The following is a 15,581-nucleotide window of genomic DNA, read 5'->3' on the forward strand; positions in this document are numbered from 1 at the left end:
ACGCAGTGTCGTGCGGAGCCGGGTTCGCTTGGCGGCCGCGGGACTGGTTTTGCGGCGGCACCGGGAGGGGTGAGGGCGGTGAGGGCGGCGGGTGCTGGAGCGACGGCAGCGGCCGCAGCCGGAGGAGCAATAGCAGCAGCCGTGGCGGCCACGGGGCGGGGCGCGGCGGTCGGTGACCGCGGCCGGGGCTGCAGGCGGCGGAGCGGCTGGGTAAGGCCGGGCCCGGGGCGGGCGGGGCCGCTCCTTCTCGGCCGGCTGCCGGGCCTTTGTGTGGGCCCGGGCGGGCGGGAGCAGCGGCGGAGGCCCCGCCCCGGCCGTGGGGACGCGCCGGTCGGGCCGGGCGCGCGGGGCGGGGCACGGCGGCGGGCGTCGGGACGGCCAGGCAGCCTGCCGCACCTGCCGGCCGGGACAAAGGCGCGCTACGGCCCGGAAACTCCCCGTTCCCTCTTTCCCGCCCCTGCGGCTAGCCGAGCACTCGTCGCGGGCAGCTTCAAAGCTGTCAACGTTTCCCTTAGTCCCGAACCAGTGACAGGTCCGGGAAGTCTTTCATTTCTTCCGCAGGTCAGGGCCTCCTTTATTTTGTTGTTTCTTGACGGTTCGGACTCAAACTCAAACTAGTTAAAAATTTTGTCTTAATTTTTTATTTTTTTACATTTTCTAAATGACTGTGTTCAGATCGAATGTTTTTATCAATGGGACTTGTATTTATAGTAGAGGCTAGATATTTAAGTATCTTCTCTTTTTGCAGCACCACACACACACACAAAATCGATGTTTTAAAACTGTACGTTTCCTAGTTTTTAATAATTTCTCACCTCTCAAGATTTTTTTTTTCCGAAAGAAGCATAGTTTTGTTGTGATAGAGCAGATACTGATGATTTAAATAAGATAGGCAAAATGTAGAAGAAATACTGAAAAACAATTGGCAAATACACAGTATAGCAGATACAGAAATTATTACTATGGCTGTAGAACATATGTTGGAATAAAACATTCTTACTAACTTACATTCCTAAAAACTAGGACTCCTCAAAAATGATTTTGAAGTGATGTTTATCCATTAAGAGCAGTATGATTTTGCTTTTTTGTTTGTTAACAGATCGTGGGTATTTTAAGATTCGAAGGAAGATAGGAAAGCATCTTTTGAATACTTTTTGAAAAAAAAAGTATTTCCAATTTTGAAAAAGTCTTTCCAATTTAAATCAGTAACAAAAATGTGCATGGACAAATGGAAGGGCCTTGATCGCTTTCTTTGGCTTTGGGTGTACAAAGTACCTCAAATATTAATATTCTACCCCAAACCTCAAGATTAGTAAATTGTGGTATATATGGTATATATACGATAGCCATTAAATATCATGGGGAGGAATGTTGATTTGGAAGAATCCTAAGTTAAAACACAAGTTGTGAAACAATACATATGGCTTAACACTTTTGCTTAACAAATAGGCAACTAAGGCATAGAATAAATATAAAAAGCTGTGGATGCCAGTGTTAAGGTTTTTTTCTTTTTCTAGAAGGAAGAATTATTTTTTTTCCCCCTTCAAATCCTGTTTTTCAAGATTTTTGTTCTAAGCATGTCTTACAGTATTGAGTATCACGAGAAATACAGGAGAGTATGATAAGTTTTTATACTATCAAAATATACCATGTGGGTATAATGAGTCAATATTTTCCCAGTTGCACATTTTAAAATTATTCATTAGTGTCCACTGTAATTTATTGGTTGTCAGACTTTTGGACATGTGACTGTAATCGGTGCCATTTTAAAACTTGTATTTTAGCTCCAGAATCTATTTCCTCTTCATGGGAAAAGAATTGCTAAAGGGATGCTCACAGTCCTTTTAGACCACAAAGACTTTTTTTAATGCCCCACTTGTGTGTACTTTGAATGTGTTTATTATTGAATTGATCATTCATTATGTACCAGTTACAATTCTATAAGCCAGAGCTACAAAAATGAATAAAGTGCTATTCCTTTTCCCAGGGAGTAGTTAATCCTAGAGTTGAAACTTCTTTGTTGTGCTTTGAAGTTTCAAAGTGATTTCATGTACATTTCACAACCCGAATAATCTAAGGCAGATATGCCCACCTGACTGTTCTCATTTTAGAAGTGAAGAAACAGCTCTGAGAGGTTGTGACTCAAGCAACACCAAACAGATCATTCGAAGTGGAGGACTTGGGACTCACATTCTGGTCTTCTGAGGTCAAGTCCTGTTGCTTCTCCCACCTACCTGGCCACATTGCCTTTGTTGTCAGACTTTCAAATGCGTTTAAAAATATGTCCTCCGGATAAGAAAATAATTGAAAATTATCCTTAAGTTGCATCTTTTTCTTGTTTTACCAAAGAAAGTTAATGATTTCAGGAGTTTTGGATATTGTGTGGTCTAAACTGGTATATATACACCAACAATATAAAGTTTTTGTCGTTTGCTTTTCAGTGGATTATTTCCGAAAATAATTTTTGCTCACCTGCCAAAATGATTGAAGACTTTGTTTTTAATTTCTTTAAATTTGTGTGTGGTGTCTCTCCAATGCCAATAGGACTTTTGGAAAGAAATGTCTTTCTCTGAATTTTTTTTAGAGAGGGTGGAGATTTCCAGACTCTGTTCACATGAGCCATTCTTGGTTTGTTCCAGCTTGCCAACACTCGGTGTCACATGTGAGCCTTCCACATGTGTTCACTCTCCATTCCAGCTCTGTGATTGAACTCTGCTCTTACTGACTAGGGGGCATTTGGGCAGGCATGCTTCATTCCTGGAATTGACAGTCATTCCATGTGAGTAAAGGGGAATCCCAGTGAGCCATCTTTAAGCATATGAAAAGCATTTGGTTTTAAAATGGAAAGAAATGTCAGGTACTGTTAGTGCCTGAGCCTTTCAGCAGTTTGGCACAAGAGAACCGATACGGCTATTTTCTCCAGTTCTCTTGTCTTTCTGTAGCAGTTCTACTTGAATGTTTTCTATCTACTCGTACTCATTTTTACTTCTTCTGACCTTTCTTTTTTATTTTCCCTTTCTCTGCCTTGTTCTTCTCTTTCAGTTTTGAATATATTAACACTGCATCAGCACTTCTAAAGCCCTGCCTTCTCCCACTGGCTTCACTTGGCCTTCAGACATAATGAGGAGACTGGCTTTTCGAGGCGCTGGTTGTGCTCTGGTAAAGCTGGTAAATTACTGACCATCTACACCTTTTCTCTTTTCTGTCCTTCCTTGCCTCTTCCCTTCCACTTAAGTTTTGTTATCCTTTCCATAAAGTTTCCCTTGTCACGTTCATCAGATTCACTTGTGTCCTTGTCATAGCTTGTTTACCAAGGTCCTTCGTTTCTTCATCTTAATGAGCTGAGACCGGTTTATCAGCCTTTTATGAAACAAAATAAAATCAACAACACTTGGCTGTCCTTGGCTTAAGCCCTTTGAACCTTTTAGCTGTCGCTAATTGTAAACTAACGTACTGTATAACCAAAGCGAGAGGAAGGAGTACTGTCATGGTAGGCTGTTTTTAAATACCATGTGGACCATAGTTCAGAGGAAGAAATAGGAGACTCCTCTTGTTTCTTAGTTGGTTACCAGAATGTTCTATTTGTTGGTTTGTTTTGCTCCTCCTTTGTGTTCCCTGGAGATCCCTAGTTTTTCTCTCCGTGCCCACCTACAATCCATTCTTTCAGCTGCTGGTGTCTTAGTTTACCGACATTGAACGTTGATGAGTGAAACAGGAATCAGTTTTTTCTTTTAGTTTTGGAGACAGACCTTTGAAATCACAGTATACTATTTGATACTGTTGTTAAATTGTATAAGCATTATAGGACCTTCTCAGGTATATACCCTTGCCCTCTAGCTGTGGCAGATCATTTCAGTGGTTGCATTTTTTGTGTTACAGTCAAATGTGTACATTTGTAAAGTTGTGTTAACATTAGATACTAGACAGCCTCCCTGACAGCAAATATTGATGTGTTTCTGGAAGGCCAACTAGGATCTAAAAGTTCCCCTCTGAGGTACTATTCCAGATCATCTGCTGAAACTTAAAGCTATGATTTCAGAATTCATGGGGATAGAATACCTCATATAACTGAAAAGGAGGTCAGTCTGATTGACAGAAAAGTCTCAAAACGGCTTTACTACTTTGACATAGGTATGGTAAGTCACATTAAGTGTTTTTCAGGGATATATTTTGTGGCCTTCTTTAATGAATGGAGTGTGTTAATTTTAGAATTCATCTAAAATGCTAGAAGGTTAATTGTCCTCTGTCCCCTACACTTTGGCACTACTCCTTTGCCTCAGGCACTGATTACTATTTTTTTACACATCATGACCCACCTGGAAAATGATCAGAGTTGTTAGACACACTTGGGAAAAGAGATGAAGCTGTTGACCCCAGAGGGGACTGCCTTGGGGCTTCTGTTCCTGGCTGCCTCAGGGGCTGAGGAGATCAGTACCTCCATGCTGGTGTACCCCTACATGTAGATTGTCAAAGTCCAGTGAGGAGTAAATTTGGGACCAGACACGATTGGGTCACTCAAATGTGGTGACATACGATGGGTAAAATTTTGTTGAATTTGCCCCATCTGAGTTAAAAGTGTAGCATTCTGGTAAGTGAAGGGGCTGAAGCAACAAGGTCCAGAACTTCCACTGAAAAAACTGACAGTTAACTTGCCTTACAACAGTTAAAATATCCTCCTAAGTGAGCCAGAATCTGGGTAGCAAGTGCCTAGCTGAGGGCTTGGTGGCAGTGTCTAAATTTAAGTATAAGAACATGGCCAATTATTTCTTATAGAAGAAATTGGATTCCATGGGTTCCAAGAGAAGACGAGCTACTTCCCCATCCAGTAGTGTCAGCGGGGACTTTGATGACGGGCACCATTCTGTATCCACACCAGGTCCAAGCAGGAAAAGGAGGAGACTTTCCAATCTTCCAACTGTAGATCCTGTGAGTAACTCGCATCACACAGTTTCTTCCTGCTTTTCCTACTCTTCCTTTAATGATAAGCAGTTAAGATGCAAGGCCTCACCACTTGTTTTTCCTCTGGCTTAATAGTCTTAATCTTTTTTTTTATGTAAAGCATATATTTAGCCAGTAGTCTTAATAGTTATAATATAATTTAATATTAAGAAATAATGGTGGGTGGAGGGTGGATGAAATAGTTGAAGGGGATTAAGAGGTACAAACTTGCAGTTATAAAATAAATAAGTCGGGCGTCTGGGTGGCTCAGTGGGTTAAAGCCTCTGCCTTCAGCTCAGATCATGATCCCAGGGTCCTGAGATCGAGCCCCACATCGTGTTCTCTGCTCAGCAGGAAGCCTGCTTCCCTTCCTCTCTCTCTCCTCTCTCTCTGCCTGCCTCTCTGCCTACTTGTGATCTCTCTCTGTCAAATAAATAAATAAAATATTTTTAAAAAATAAAATAAGTCACAGATAAAAAGTACAGCATAAATAATATAGTCAACAATGCTGTAATAACATTATATGGTGACAGATAGGGATTATACTTACTATGGCGGGCATTGAACAATGTATAGTATTCTTGAATCACTATGTTGTACACCTGAAACATATAATATTGTATGTCAGTTATGGTTAATAATACCTTTTTATTTAAAAACGTCATTTATTTTAGAGAGTGAGCGAGTTGGGGCGGGGGAGCAGGAAGGGGAGGGAGAGGGACAAGGAGACTCCACATTGAGCATGTGGATTCTGATGTGGCGCAACCATGAGATCATGACTTGAGCCAAAACCAAGCATCGGACACCCAAGCGACTGAGCCACCCTGGCGCCCCCGAGTAATGCATTTTAAAAATAAAATAAATATTTAAGAATTCTCAAAAAAAGTAATTACTCAGAATGTATTTAGAATAAGAAATTTGCATAAAGTTATTTCTGTTTTGATGAAAAGGTATTTCTGTTTGATGAAAAAGTGTAATCTGCTGAAGTACCTAATTCTAATTAAAAATAACCAAAGGACTTAGAATTCTACAGATCAGAGAATGGTAGACATTGTAATAGAAATATGAATAAAAATTTTTTTCTAGAGGCGCCTGGGTGGCTCAGTGGGTTGAGCCTCTGCCTTTGGCTCAGGTCGTGATCTCAGGGTCCTGGGAGCAAGCCCAAATCTGGCTCTCTGCTCAGCGGGGAGCCTGCTCCCCCCCTCCCTGGCTCTCTGCCTACTTGTGTGTGCGCGTGCGCTCTCTCTCTCTCTCTCTGTCAAATAAATAAATAAATCTTCTAAAAAATTTTTTTTCTAGTTTTATTGAGATGTAGTTGACATCTAAAACCGTGTAAGTTCAAGGTGTACACTATATTGATTTGATCTATGTATATTATGACATGAAGCCACAATTAGTTTCATATCCATCTTCACCTATAGATGATTCCCCCAAAAATGTTGTTTTCTTTATAATGAGAACTTTTTAAAAAGATTTTATTTATTTATTTAACACAGAGAGAGAGATCACAAGTAGGCAGAGAGGCAGGCTGGGGACAAGCCAATTTCTCACGTGGAGCCTAGATTTAGTGTGGCAGAAGCAGATTGTAAACGGATGGACAAATAGATAATAAAGTACCCTCAGCTAATGATAAATGCTAAGAAAAAAAAGTTTGGGTGATTCCAGCTACTCAGGCCCAAACCTTGAGGGGTTTCTCTGTAATGGGAAGGCACTGGCCCTACACAGAACTGGAAAGGGGTATTCCAGGCAGAGGGACCCAGTGCAGAGGTGCTGGGTTAGGAATGGGTTTATTGTGGTGTGATTATAGAGAAAGGTGGTCAAGAGGAAGAAGGAGACTGGCAAAGTCTGCCCAGATGCAATTTTATGTTTCAGCTTGACTGGGCTACGGGATGTCCAGATGTAGTTACTCTGCATTCTCCATGGTCAATTTTAGGAGTTTAGATTTTATTCTGTCAGTAGTAAAAAGCTCCTCTTTTGAATGACTTTAACCAAGAGAGTGATATGAACCGATTTAGATTAAGAGAACAAAACAGTCACAAGTAGTATAAATCTGATGAAAGATACCAAGATGTTTAATCACTTAATTTTTTTTTAAAGTTTTATTTAAGTAATCTCTGTACCCAGTGTGGGGCTTGAACTCATGACCCTGAGATCTAGAGTCAGATGCTCTTCTGACTGAGCTAGCCAGGCACCCCTAAACAGTTAAATTATTTAAATAAGGAAATATTGTCAGCATATTTCAGACTTGGGTTTCTGTGGGGAATTGGGGGATTTGTCCATTTTCTTCTCTACTTGCCTTTTATGGATATGTTTTTATTAAGGATGATCCTTATACCTACACTGGCTTTCTGTTCATTTCTGATGATTTTTTTTTCTGGTGATTTTTTTTTCCCACTTTTCCCATGTATAGATTGCTGTATGCCATGAGCTGTACAATACCATCCGAGACTATAAGGATGAGCAGGGCAGGCTCCTCTGTGAGCTCTTCATTAGGGCACCAAAACGAAGGTGAGTTGGAAGGTGAGTGGGAGGGATTTGGTCCTGGGTTCATGTGTACAGTGTTTCGTAATAGAGTTCTCCGCTGGAAGGAATGGTTTAAAGGATACTGGGGTCCAGATTTTAGTTTTTGTCAAGATGTAGTGAAGCTTTTTTAAAAATTTTTTAATTGTAAAATATGGCATAAAATTCATACATTTTACATTTTTAAGTGTACAGATCATTAAGGGTTTTGGAGATCTGTTATATAACAATATTATTCATATTGTTATATAACAGATCTCCAAAACTTTTTCAAATTGCAGAATTGAAATTTTGTACCCATTACAAAACTCTATATTCCTTTCCTCCTGCCCCCAACCCCTGGCAGTCACCATTACACTTCCTGTTGCTCTAAATTGGACTATGTTCAGGGTCTTATGTAAATGGAATCATACCGTGGTTGTCTTTTGTGACTTCTTTCACTTAGCGTAATGGTTTCAGGGTCATCCATGTTGTAGCGTATGACAGGATTTCCTTCCTTTTTAAGGCTGAATGATATTCCATTGTATGGATATACTATCTTTTGTTTGTTTACACATCCATTGATAAAACACTTGAGTTGCTTTTACCTCTTGGCTCTTGTGAGGAATACTGCAGTAAGCACGGGCATATAAATACGTCTTTGATGCTGCTTTCAGTTCTTTTGGATATATACGCAGAAGTGGCATTGCTGGATATTACAGTAATTCAATATTTAATTTTTTGAGGAACGACTATACTGTTTTCCATGTCACTGCACCATTTTACATTCCCACCAATAGTGTACAAGGGTTCTAGTTTCTCCACATCCTTGTCAAACTTGTAGTTTTGTAGTAAATTTTGAAATCAGAATATATGAGTCCTCGTGATAGTTAATTTTATGCGTCAGCTTGACTGGGGTAAGGGATGCCCAGATATGTGTTTATAAAGATGTCTCTGAAAGAGATGAGCATCTGGATAGGAGACTAAGTAAAGAAGATGGCATTAACCAATGCAGTCGGGTACCATCCAATCCCCTGAGACCTTGAGAAGAACGAAAGTGGGGAGGAAGGATGAGTTGGTGCTCTCTGAGCTGAGACATCATCCGCTCCTGCCTTTGGATCTCAGAGCTCCTTGTTTTTGGGCCTTCAAACTCATACTGAATTATACCACTGACTTTTCTGGTTCCCTGGAAGATGACAGGTCTTGGACACTTGTTGGCCTCCATAATCACATGAGACAGTTCCTGTAATAAATCTCTTCCCTGTGTCTGTGTGTGTATATACATATGTGTGTGTTTGTGTATATTTCCTATTGGTTATGTTTCTCTGAAGAACCCTAGTACAGTCTTCAACTTTGTTCTTTTTCAGGATAGGTTTGGCTATTTGGGGCTCTTTGAAATTCCATATGGATTTCAGGATGGATTTTTCTGTTCCTGCAAAAAGTGCTGTTGAGATTTTGATAGGTGTTGCACTGAATCTTTAGATAGCTTTGGGAGTATTGGTGTCTTAACAATATGTAACTTTTCTACCCCATGAACATGAGCTATCTTACCATTTATTTGTGTCTTTAATTTCTTAACAGAAATGTGTAGTTTTCGGTGTACAAGTTTTTCACCTTTTTGTTTAATTTATTTGTAAGTTTTTATTCTTTTTGATGCTGTTGTGAATTGTTTTCTTCCTTTTTGGATTGTTCACTGTTAGTATATTGAAATGCAACTGATTTTTGTGTGTGTTAATTCTGTATACTGGAACTTGGCTGAATTCACTTATTCTGCTGTTAAATTTTTTGAACCTTTAGTGTTTTCTCTATATGAGATCATGTCATCCATGAACAGAGATGATTTTACTTCTTCCTTTTCAGTTGGGAGGCCTTTTCTTTTTGTTGCCTAACTATTATGTCTAGGACTTCCAGTAATATGTTGAAAAGAAGTGGTGCAAGCAAGCATCCTTGTTTTATTTCTAAACTTGGAGGAAAAGCTTTCAGTCTTTCACCAAGTTGAGTATGATGATAGCTGTTGGCTTTTCATCTATGGCCTTTATTATGTTGAGGTACTTTCCATTTATACCTAATTTGTTGAGTTTTATCATGAAAGGCTATTATTGAATTTTGTCAGATTCTTTTTTGTAGCAGTTGAGATGATCGCTTGGTTATTTTCCATCATTTGTTACTGTGATGTATTACTTTCTCAGTTTTCATAGGTTGAATCATCCTTGAATTCCAGGAATAAATCCCTCTTGTTTATAGTGTATAATCCTTTTAATATGCTGCTCAATTCATTTTGCTGGTACTTTGTTGAGGATTTTTATATCAGCGTTCATAAAGGATGTTGGTCTGTAGTTTTTTCTTGTAGTGTCTTTGCTGGCTTTGGTATCAGGGTATTGGTGGCTTCACAAAATAAGTAACTTTTTCCTCCAATTTTTCAGGAAAAGTTTGAGAAGGATTAATGTTAGTTCTTCAAGTGTTCACTAGAATTTGCTGGTGAAGCCAAAAGTCCAGGATTTTTCTTTGCTGGGAGATTTTTTTTTTTTTTAAATTCTGATATTGTTAACATAGTGTTAAATTAGTTTTAGGTGTACAATATACTGATTCAACAATTCTGTATATTACTCTGTGCTCATCACAATAAGTATACTCTTTAATCCCTATCACCTTTTTCACCCTTCCCCTTACCATCTCCACTCAGGTAACCTTTAGTTGTTCTTTTGATTACCAATTTAGTCTCTATATTAATTAGAGGTCTGTTTGGGTTTTCTGTTTCTTCATACTCAGTTTTGATAGGTTGTGTGTTTCTAGGCATTTATCCATTTCTTCTCGATTGTCTATTTTATTGGTATACAGTATTCTTTTATAATCCTTTTTATTTCTGTGGCATTAGTTGTAATGTCCCCTCTTTCATTTCTGATTTCATATGAGTCTTCTTTTTTTTTTAGTTCATCCAGATAAGGGTTTGTCAATTATGTTTATCTTTTAAAAAAACCAACTCTTAGCTTTATTGTTTTTTTTTTCCTATTGTCCTTGTTTTTGTTTTTGTTTTAATCTCTGCTTTGTATATTATTTTATTCCTCTTGCTTATTTTGGGTTTATTATGTTCTTCTTTATGTCCTTAAGAATGAAGCATATTTTTAAAAATTACTTACAGTCTTTAACATAGCAGTGAAGTTGTAGCCATCATTGTTAAAAGGAATCAGTTTTTGAAATATACAGAGGCCAAAATCCTTATTTTCATTTTGCTTTTTTTCTTTGTCCCCATACTTTTGGGCTTGACTTCCATGGTCCAGTGAAGCAAAACAAATTATTGGCCCAATATGCACATTGCACACACCTCCCTGTAGAGGCTGTGTTCTCCCTGACTAGATCTTCTTTCCTCTCTTGCTATCAAAATAACATCACTATTCCCCACTACTCTGTCAGTTGAAGCTATTCTGAAAACATGCTGAAGTGTGGTAGACAGAATAATGGCCCCCAAGTAGGTCCATGTTCCAACCCCTAGAATCTATGAATATGTTGGATTACATGCTAGAGAAAAATTAAATTTATCAACTAAACTTTGACTTGGAGAGATTATCCTGAATTATTCAGATGGGCTCAGTGTAAGGGTCCTTAAACAGGGAGGAGGGAGGCAGAAGAGTCAGAGAGGGACTTGAAGATGCTACACTCCTGACTTTGAAGATGGAGGAAGGGGGCTACAAGCAAATGAATGCAGACAGCCTTTAGAAGCTGGAAAGGATGAGGAAGTAGATTCTTCCTTAAAACCTCCAGAAGGGACACCAACACCTTGCTTTTTACCCCAGCAAGACCCATTCGGAACTTCTGTAAGATAATAAAATTTGTGTTGTTTTAAGCCCTTAAGTCTGTGGTAATTTGTGACAGCAGCTTTAGGAAACGAGTACAATGAGTTAACTAAAGATCTAGATCCATTCGTGATTGTTGATGCCACAGTGGATAAAGGTGGAGCTCAAGTCAGACTTTTCACCCCACAGAGCAGAGCCATTAAGACTGCAGTATCAGCATCTTGAATTAAAGGATGTGAATTAGTCATGGCCAGAAAAGAAAGGTTCTTTTTAAAATGAGGTAACTGTCTCCACATTTCAGTTGGTTTATCATAACGGTCTTTTAAAAGTTGTCCTTTAATTAGCATATAATAAAATATTTATTGTTTACCACATGCTAGACACAATGTCAAGCACTTCCTTATATTGTTTAAACCTGAGAAGTGGTAACGTATTATTATTGTGGTTTATCGATTAGAACTTTTATACAAGTTCTCAGAACTACTAAAGGATAACCAAGATGTATACTCAAGGCTTTCTGATTATAGAACCTGTGCTCTTAACCAGTATGCTGTAGAGAGGAGCAGCAGCATACTGGACTACACAAACTCCTCGTAGAAAAGTACTGCCCTCTGCTGCCTGTTTCCCACCAGCAGGCTTTGGGGAGCTAGTGCACTGTCTTCTAGCCTCCAAACTGCGATACCCTGTGAGCACTGCTTGCCCTCCCCCAGTGCCGTGCCTGAGGGCACCTGTACTCCTCTGTGGAAAGTGTATGTTTTCTTAAGAGTTTGTGGGAAGCCATAATTCTCAGAGGTACACAACTGTGAATCTTTGAGCATTTGAGACTTTGTTTTGATTAGTCTATTAAGCTACTTATGCTAAGACATCCAAATTAACAGTGGCTGAAACAAGAAAAATTGTTCTCAAATAAAACTTTTGTTCTTTAAAGTCCTCAGGGCCTGGGTACCGTCTCTTTCCTCTGCTGTCCTTGGGGTGTCACTCCTGTCTACATGGTCTGAGATGGCTCACCACCATAGCTGTCCTCCAGCCCCTGGGTGAAGAAGGCATGTTAAGGATATGACCTGGATATGGTACACTTCAGCTCTTGTATTGGCCAGGACTTAGCTGCAGCAAGGCTCAGAAGATGCTCATTAGTAGTCACATAGCAGCTCAGAATGCTGCCATCCTGGGGATAAAGGAAAATGTGTTTGGGGGTAGCCAGCAGGTTCTGCATATCAGGCCCAGTATTTCTCACTTACCTGGTTCTAAGAATCGGTTGTGATTTGGCTGTTCAGCGGCCATATCATGGCAGGGTGCCCTCGCCTTTTGTTGAAGGAGAAAAGCTGTTCTTCAGGCAAGAACGTGTACCTGCACAATTCTGTTTGTGTATACATAGGCGTGGAGGTCGGGAAGAATACTAATAGTGCTTTTATCTCTGGATGCGGCAGGGACAACTTTTATTATCTTATGCTCTTTTTGCATGTTGATTTAGGTGGGAAAAATTAGTAGAACTCTTTTACTTTGAAAAGCAGAGGCCCTTGTGTCGACCTTATCATGTAGAGTGGAATGTTGGGATTCTGATCTCCCTTTTGTTGTTGTGGTAGGTCTGAAAATGTTTGCAAGGAGCCCTCTCACAGAGCTTCTGGGAGAGAATGTTCTTCTGAGGGTCATGTCCTCATTGGGTTCTCAGTTGTCTAAAGATAATCCCCCAAGCCTGAGAGGCTGCTGAGGTCCAGCCTCAGCAAGGAGCAGAGTGGACTATGGCCCATCGGGCCCAGGTGGAGAGAGCCACGTGGACATCAGGTTAACAAAGCCCTAAAGCTCACCCTGAGAAGGTCCCTTGGCACCACTGACAACAGCAGCATTAGGCCTGGATGGTCCTTTGTTATTACTCACCAAGACCTTTATGTTCCTGTACTTTCTCCAAATAGCAGAATGAGTACTCCTTTTACTCCTCATACTTAATTTCATAGTTCACTAAAATCATAAATAATTGATAAGAGCTTTTTAAAAAAAACTCAATCTATTTTTCATTTTCTTTTCCCTTCCTAAAGAATTTAATCCAAAAGCCATTAGGTGAGACTGAGCAAACTTGGCATCTGTTGGGAAGACAGGTGGTGTGGTGTGGTGGGGAGGGTTGTGGGTAGTAACAATATCACACATCACGGATTGTCAGAACCTGGGCGTGGTAAACAGGGGTTTATGCTGAAGGACTTCCTGGCACAGCATGCTGAGGCCTAAGCGGAGGGAGGATGATGTAGTGGTGGCAGTGGTCTGTCATGGGTCAGTGGTCCGCATGGGGTGTGGCCTAGCCCAGGGCAGGGGGTCATAGCCTTAGTGAGGAGAGGAGAAGCACTATGGGGTGGAGGTAGATAGCAGCAAGAGGAGATGGGTTATACACAGAAGACCAATCATGTATGTAAATACATTGTCAGTAATAGGACTCGGGCTTCTCATTATCTGAGAAAGGGAGTACAAGCAGAAAAAGGGAAGTAGATCAAACTCTGTGGTGTAGGATTGGAATTAGAAATGTTGGTGTGAATTCATGTTTCCCAGCATATTTAGATACTAGAAATGTAGATATAAATGAGTATGTCTGTCCCTAGCTTTGTCCATTTAGACAGCCTGAGAGCAGTAACACACCAGTATATGTGAGCACATCCAGCACCTCAAACTTCATTTTTAAATACCATTTATCATTGCAAGGAACTAGAGTTCTTTGGGGAAATCACTGATTTTAAGGGCAAGGAAAGTATAAGATGAACCTTACCATCTTAGACTGCCAAAAAGTAAGCAACTGTTCAGAGGGTGATGGGAGCATGTCAGAAGCATGTAGAGAATACAAACCATCTTGTGAGGACGCCTCCTGGCCCATCTTTGAGCACTTGGAGCATCAGAATAATTAATGTCATGGGTTTTAATGACTTCCAAGTAGGAATCTGGGGATCCATATTGATATAAATAAATGAGCAAATTGATTAGGAATGGGCTCATAGTCTGGAGGTAACACTCCATAAAGTACAGAGAGAAAAACAATAACTTGGTCAGTTGAGAAGCTTGGCAGACACCACTGTAATCAGCGATCAGCATGAGCCTCACCCAAAATACTGGGACAAGTTGAAATCGTGTGCCACCTGATAGGAGACAGTGTGAAGAGCACAGCATCATTTCTGTCACAGTCCTGCTGAAGCGCATCCTGCGTTCATTCGTCAGGAAAATAGACAAACTTAAATTGAGGGACACCCTATAAAATAACTGGCCCATAGTTACTTGAAAGTATCAAGACCCTAAAAGTTGAGGAAAGACTGAGGACCTGTTTCAGAACAAAAGAAACTAAAGAGATATAACTAAGTGCAGCACACGATTCTGGGCTTGATCCTTTGGCTATAAAGGACACTTTGAGAACAGTTACAGAACTTTTGGAACAGTTAACAGTTTCCTGATTTTGGTGGTTGAGCTGTGGTCCTTGTTTATAGGAAATACTTAATTATTCAGGGGCAATAGGACCTCATGTCAGCAGCTGACCTTCAAATGGTTCAGAAAACATGCTTTATCTCTTTCTTGCAGATTCTGTGTCAGAATAACAAAGGTTTTAAAAATTAACTATATCCTACATATATGGCTATAACATGTCAGCCAAGGTCCCAAGAGAGCTTAAAGCCTTAATGACATGACATTCTTTGTATGTAATAATTTATTTCTTATACCTCTGGAATGGAGTTAACTACCTACCCTGAGGGAGAATTGAGAGAAATAGTCACTGAAATAGTTTTTCAGGAGGTTTACTTGTCTCATGAAATTCCATTTGGAAAAAGCCCCAGGTGGTAATGGGCATTAAGGAGGACAAGTGACGTAATGAGCACTGGATGTTACATACAACTGATGAATCACTGAGCGCCACCTACCTCTGAAACTAAAAATATACTATGTGTTAATTAATTGAATTTAAATAAAAATTTTTTATAAGAAAAAAACAGATTAATAATAATAAACATCCATGAACCCAAAACCCAACTTAAGAAATTATCACTTATGGGGCACCTGGGTGGCTCAGTTGGTTAGATGACTGCCTTCAGCTCAGGTCATGATTCTGGAGTCCTGGGATCAAGTCCCACATCAGGCTCCCTACTCAGGAGCGAGTCTGTTTCTCCCTCTGACCTTCTCCCCTCTCATGCTCTCTCTCATTCTCTCTCTCACATAAATAAAGTAAAAAAGTAAAATCCTTAAAAAAAGAAAGAAAGAAAGAAATTCTCATTTATAACCACCTTTAAAGTTTCTTGTGTGACCCTAATTATCCCTCCCCTCAAGAGATAATCAATGTCCTGATTTTTTTATTTATCATACCTATGTGTTAGGGTTTTTTTTTTTTTTTTA

The 15,581-nt window shown here is 39.9% G+C and overlaps 1 protein-coding gene across 15 annotated transcripts in view; it reads left to right on the forward strand.

Moving 5' to 3' along the window:
* The first annotated feature begins 47 nt into the window (after positions 1 to 47).
* The window catches only part of PBRM1 (polybromo 1), a 127,583-nt gene continuing 112,049 nt past the window's right edge, over positions 48 to 15,581 (forward strand). For 4 of the 15 annotated variants that reach the window (XM_045079085.1, XM_045079097.1, XM_045079102.1 and 1 more), the window contains exons 1-5: positions 48 to 210; positions 2,585 to 2,779; positions 3,043 to 3,168; positions 4,774 to 4,926; positions 7,349 to 7,446. In XM_045079085.1, the coding sequence (XP_044935020.1) occupies positions 3,121 to 3,168; positions 4,774 to 4,926; positions 7,349 to 7,446 (299 nt within the window). In that variant the 5' untranslated portion in view covers positions 48 to 210; positions 2,585 to 2,779; positions 3,043 to 3,120. Of the gene's footprint in view, positions 211 to 265; positions 562 to 2,584; positions 2,780 to 3,042; positions 3,169 to 4,773; positions 4,927 to 7,348; positions 7,447 to 15,581 lie in introns of those variants that run through there. The other 11 variants (XM_045079092.1, XM_045079109.1, XM_045079095.1 and 8 more) reach the window with 8 other exon arrangements.

This window comes from Mustela putorius, unplaced genomic scaffold (assembly GCF_011764305.1).
Source record: "Mustela putorius furo isolate JIRA1106 unplaced genomic scaffold, ASM1176430v1.1 tig00000095_pilon_pilon_pilon, whole genome shotgun sequence".
Taxonomy (NCBI): domain Eukaryota; kingdom Metazoa; phylum Chordata; class Mammalia; order Carnivora; family Mustelidae; genus Mustela; species Mustela putorius.